The sequence below is a fragment of the Meleagris gallopavo genome, chromosome 11 (genome assembly GCF_000146605.3).
Source record: "Meleagris gallopavo isolate NT-WF06-2002-E0010 breed Aviagen turkey brand Nicholas breeding stock chromosome 11, Turkey_5.1, whole genome shotgun sequence".
NCBI lineage: Eukaryota > Metazoa > Chordata > Aves > Galliformes > Phasianidae > Meleagris > Meleagris gallopavo.
The window spans coordinates 15171307-15176863 of record NC_015021.2 but is presented as its reverse complement, the minus strand read 5'-3'; the positions used below and the strand labels follow the sequence as shown (position 1 = coordinate 15176863).

The following is a 5557-nucleotide window of genomic DNA, read 5'->3' as shown; positions in this document are numbered from 1 at the left end:
AAAATAAAAAAAAAAAAAAACCCCAAACCAATCATCCTTCCCCCCCCAACCCACACTGCCTATCCCCAGCTCCCAAGCCCCAGTCCCCCCAACTCAAACATCATAGTTGGGGTTCTTGCGCAGGATAACGAATCCCTCCAAGATGGGTGTCACGGGCACATGCTCTTCGGTGGCCAGCTCTGCCCGCTCACCGTGTGCCAGCAGCACAGGTGTGGTATGGGTTTGGAAGCCAGTGATGGTTTTGGGCTTGCCTGCTTGGCCCACCACATCCACAGCCTGCAGGGGAGAAACAAAGTGAGAGAGGAGGAGATACAAGGATTGAACCCCCAGCCACCCACACCGGGCTCCAGCTGCCCCCTCACCTGTCCGACCCGGACTGACACGGGCAGAGGGCGCAGCTCCTCATCAAAGGTGACCAACATGCGGGGCTGCATGGCCGCAACCAGTCCATAGAGGACGTAGTGGGACTTGCCCAGTATAACTGGAAGGGGATGAAAGCAAGAGTGTGGGTGTGGGATGGAGGAGTGCTGGCACGTTGGCTAAGCACACGTTACTCACTGTTGCGCACATCCAGGAAGGACACGAGGACGGTCAACAGTCCAGCTACAGCCACCTGGCTCATGAGCTGGCGATCACTGTGGTAGGGGCACAGGGTGAGCGTCCCCTTGCCCAAGTGGGTCAGGCCCTAGTGTGGCACAGAAAGCATGTGAACACATAGTGGGGCAGCACATGGTAGCTCCCCCGTCCCACTGCCCCCCTGCCTCTTCCCAAACGCAAGTGTGGGATCATCACCTGGGCTAACCGCACCATGAAGAGGTTGTTGGGGTCCTTGGCGTGGTACTGGGCGAGCTGCCGCAGCATAGCAGCCAGCCGGGCGTTGTTGGTACCTGGAGAAGGCAGGGATTGGGACACAAGCCTTCAGAAACTGGGGCACCAACCTTCAGGCCACCCCCTTGACACATAAGCTGCCACTTAGGCTTACCACTGCCCACCATGCCCATGGCAAAGATGGAGTTGTAGGAGACTTCGGGGTCAGCATCATGGGAGAACTTGCTGAGGGTGTCGAGGATGTTGAGTCGGGGGTTAGAGACAGAGATGAGCGCCAGGGCCAGGGGCACAGCACGGCGTAGGGTGGGCTCCCCATACCGCAGCTGCATGGAATGGGGGTAGAGAAGGAATTAAACCCCAGGTAGGGGCAAGGGCACAGTAGGGCATCCACAACCCAGCTTACCAAGGCCAAGGTGTGAGAGAAGATCTGCCCTCTTCATCCAGGTCCCTTCCCAGCCCCACACTGTTCCCCCACTGTTACTCACCAGGTGACCAAACGTGCGCAGGGCCATTTCGGCGCCAATCTCCTCACCCATGGCAATAAGTGCAATGCCCAACACTGCTACACCCTGCAGGGACACCAGTACTGAGTGCCAGGCGGGGACCACCAACCCCAAACTCAACCACTGCCCAGCTGGACAGTGAGAGCAGAGGATACTGCTAGGGCTGCTTCCTCTGGGTCCGTCCCCACACAGGGCAGCTCCTACGCCTAGGCTGCAGGTTCCAGCCTCAGTTTCCCTACCTGGTGTGCCCCCATGTCAGCTGAACTTTCTTTCTTCTCTTTCTCCTTTTTGTCCTTCTTGTCCTTGTCCTCCTCTTTCTCCTTGGAGTCAAAGTGCTCACTGCAGATGTGCAGAAGCTGCTGTACCTTCAGGACATTCCCTGAACCTGTGGGGTCAGCAGTGGGCAAGGATGAGCAGAAGGAAGGCCAGGTCCTGCTCCCACCTCCCTCAGCCTTGGTCAGCTCAACGCACCAGCATAGGCACAGATGTCCACCAATGTGTTGGCAAAGCTGCGGAACGGCTCCGACACCACCTCCAGTGCTGCCAGGATGGCCTCGATGGCCTCTCCCTTGCCTGTGGGGAGGCACAGAGCTCAGGGCATCCAAGGGATCCTTGCAGTCCCAGCTCACAGGACTACCAGTGCCGCCCTTCCTTACCCAAGTGGTTCAAGCCCAGGCCAAGCGGCAGCCACCGGGCATAAGTGTCCTTCAGCTCCGTCTCTGACTTCTCCATGATGGTCTGGAGGATGGTGGAGGTGACATCTCCATTGCAAGAGCCCACGGATATCATGCCACAGGCCAGGGCGGTCACACCAGCCACCTGAAGAGGGAGCCATGCTCTTAGGGCACAGCACATCACACAAGGACATGCAGAGCCCAAACCAGCCTCAGCATCTCTAGGAGCTGTCAGGGACTCGAGTGGCACATCCTGCTCTGCTCCCTACCTCCATACTGGACTTGGAGTCGCCCATCACTGGCAGCAGCAAAGTCAGTACATCCTCACGGTTGGAGCCCGCGTAGGCCAGCCCCAGCCTATGGAGAGCCCAGAGGAATGTCAGGGATGGCTGCACCACCCCACACAGCCAGGGAGGCCAGGGCAGACCCTTACCCAAAAATGGCTCCGATCCGCATGGTGTTGCTGTTGTGGAGGACGTAGTCAGATAGCAGGGCCAGGGCAGGGTCACACTCATTCCTCACTCCTGAGTTGACGATGCCACAGGCCAGGAGAGCACCCGACTACGAGACAGAGGCGTCATTATGCACCAGCCACCACACGGAGCTCCCTGCCAGCCAGTGACTCACATCACCTCACAGGTTAACTCGCTCCCCAGGACATGCTGGTTGTTACCAAGTAACCATGGGGCTGAGATCAGTGCCACTCACCTTAATGTAATCTTCTGAGGAATAGAGGTATTTGTCGATCTGTGTGAGGCCCCCATCCACATCCCACAGCAGTATAGTGCCCAATGAAGCTGCAGCACTCAACATCCCTGTGGTTCCCAGGGAGAAAAGCCCAAGTCAGTGTGACCGGCCTGCTGGCTGGGGACACTGCAGAACTGTACCCAACTGCCTGGCTTTCAGCAGGGCCCAGAAAGGGTCACAACCCCAAGTGCACAGACAGCTGCAGCCCTCACCATGGTCCTTGTTCTTGTACAACCATTTATTGCCGTCATCCGTCAGCAGCTTGTCTTGGCCAAATGCAGCATTCACAAAGCCATTCACAAAGGAGGAGGCCAAATTCATCCGGGCTGAGTCCACTTGGGAACCACTGCCCCCAAACCCTGGGGAGCAAGATCAGAGTGAGGCAAACCAGCCCTCCACTGCACAGTTGTCCCATACCAGGCAGGGGTGAGGTCACAAGGAAGGAGCAGCCAAAGCCCACCACAGGCAATGGGGTCTGCTCTACCCAGAGACAGCCAAGGTCAAAACATCAGCTCTTACGATTATTTTCCAGGTGGGTTTTGTAAATATCATCTGGTACTTTAGGCTCCATGATGTCCAGCTGCAGAGACAAGGGAAAAGGGGGTTATCTCCCCACAAACACACCACAGCAGCTGGTCTACAAAGACAGCTTCTCCAGTGGGATCTAGCCAAGCTCATAGGGATAAGGGATCTCTCCCCAGGTCTTGCACAGAGCACAAAGCCTGGCAGCCAGAGTAAATCCCAGCCTGGAGCAACAGAGGGATCTTTCTCCAGCACATTGCTCACCTCTCTGGCCAAGGCCAGGAAGTTGCTGTTGAGCTGGACGTTGGACATGATCTCAGTCAGGTCCTCGTACTCCTCCACATCTTCATTCAGCTCCAGGAAGACCCCATGGCGGCCCAGCATAAAGGCCATCTGCTTCTGGACAACTCTGCAGAGGGAGGAGACTTTGAAAGCACCCAGCCCCCAGGCAGCCCTAATGCTAGCCAAGTAGCAGACACATACATTAGCCCACCCTGCCAAGAAGCATACAAGAGCAGCCCAGAGATGACTGGCTCCTGCTCGTCTTTATTTTGGGGACAAGAGTCTCCAAGCCCCCAGCCACATCTGACAGTGTCAAGATCCTACTCAACTCTGCCCCCCACCCCCCCCAAGAATGTGAGGATGGTCTCTACTTACACATCTTTGCAGGAGGTGAAGATGTCCTCCACCAGCTCCACGTCGTTGAGCATCAGAGCCAGGCGCAGGGCTTCAGGGTAACGGTTGAACTTGCGGAAAATGCCCAGAGCACAGCGTAGGAGAGCAGAGTTCTCAGGCTCTGGGACATAGCTTACGCAGCTTTGAGGAGGAGATGCATGAGGATGAGTGTCAGACAATGAAGCTGGGCAGCCTCAGCCTCAGCCCACCATGGGCCAGACAGATATACCAGCCCCTCACCTGGTCAGGTAGAGGCACACTTTCGAATAGGCGTTGTCATCGATGTACTTCTCCAGCATGTCCATCTGCTCGATCTCCATGAGCAGGTCACAAGCCTCGTGCTCTGCATTGTGAGCCATGTTGTAAGGGCGATCTCCTTGACCAGGGTGAGGAGTGTGTCCCTCTGCGCCTTGTCAGCTTCATCAATCTCCTGCCACTCCTTGGCTACCTCCCCTGCCAGGTGCCTGCAGGAAGAAGGGGACATCACCACCACAGAAACCAGCCTCGCGCAGCCCCAGGGATGTGAGGCAGCTGTCCTTGTCTACCCCAAGCCCTGTTCCCAGCCAGGCTCACCTGACATATTCATGCCCCCACGATGCTAGCTCCTCCTGAGAGCCCACTAGGCGGTACTTCAGACACTCACGCTCCCCACTCATGGTCATAGCCAGGACAGAAATTATGTCTGCTGCAAAGCGCTGGGGACAGAGAACCAGAGCTTCAGACTCACAGGGGATTGAGTGCACCCCAGAAAACAGCACCCTCCCTGTGCCCACGGGGGGCAAAGGCAGGGACCTGGCAAGTCACAGCCCACACAGGATGGCAGCGCTCACCTTGTTCTCCCCAGGAGCCATGTTCTCATAGATCTCCTTCAGCTTGCCATAGTGTGGTCGGAGGAACTTGAGGGGCTTAGGGACAGAGGTCATAGAGGTGGTGGAGGAACGGATCTGCCTGCGCAGCTCCTCCAGTGCCGGGCGGTAGAGAGATGTGTCTTTCTCCTGCACACGGAAGAGGCCCATGTGGAAGTGCATGAGGTGCTCCTTCTGGGCTCAGTGCTCCCCCAAACACAGAGCAGGGCAGCCCCCCACCCTGCGGGTCTAAAGTACCACAGGGCTGTGGTACAGTGAGCAGAAAGCCACCCACCGAGCACAGCTGTGAGTACCCACAGGGCTGTGGCACAGTAGATTTCCCCCCAGTTCTGCAGGTTGAGGGGCACGCACTCACCCCGAGGCGCTCCACCAGCATCTCCAGTTCATCCTGCAGCTGTTTGTCCTCCTCCGACTGCCGGGGGGGGAAAATTCGGTTAGGGGCAGCCCAATGCACGGACACCGGTGTTCCTCTTCATAATAGCATTGTGCCACCCGCGGGGCCCCTACCACGATGATAGTGAACGCCGGAACCCCCCGGGCTGTGTCACCACATGACGTCACGGCGGAAGCCCCTCGCCCCGGTGACGTCACGCGGCCGGAGGGAGCCCCGACGACGCCACCACCCCCCCGTGACTCAGCTCCCCGGGCGACGCTCACCAGTTCCTGCTCCTTCTCGGGCCCCGCGGGCGGATCCCGACGGTCCCGGCCCCACAGCGGCGTGGGCTTCTCGTCACCACCCGAC

At 58.0% G+C, this 5557-nt stretch overlaps 1 protein-coding gene across 1 annotated transcript; it reads right to left on the bottom strand.

Annotated features, from left to right (window-relative positions):
- Nucleotides 1-25: 25 nt before the first annotated feature.
- PSMD2 (proteasome 26S subunit, non-ATPase 2) lies at nt 26-5551 on the bottom strand. The gene is given in 22 exon segments (XM_010716825.3): nt 26-276; nt 363-481; nt 559-685; nt 793-887; nt 983-1151; nt 1314-1397; nt 1571-1716; nt 1803-1904; nt 1988-2150; nt 2275-2362; nt 2439-2566; nt 2714-2820; nt 2965-3111; nt 3272-3332; nt 3539-3683; nt 3932-4090; nt 4190-4319; nt 4322-4413; nt 4523-4644; nt 4780-4944; nt 5171-5227; nt 5473-5551. Coding segments are annotated over 21 exon segments (2553 nt in total). The 5' UTR covers nt 5192-5227; nt 5473-5551; the 3' UTR covers nt 26-93.
- Nucleotides 5552-5557: the final 6 nt, after the last annotated feature.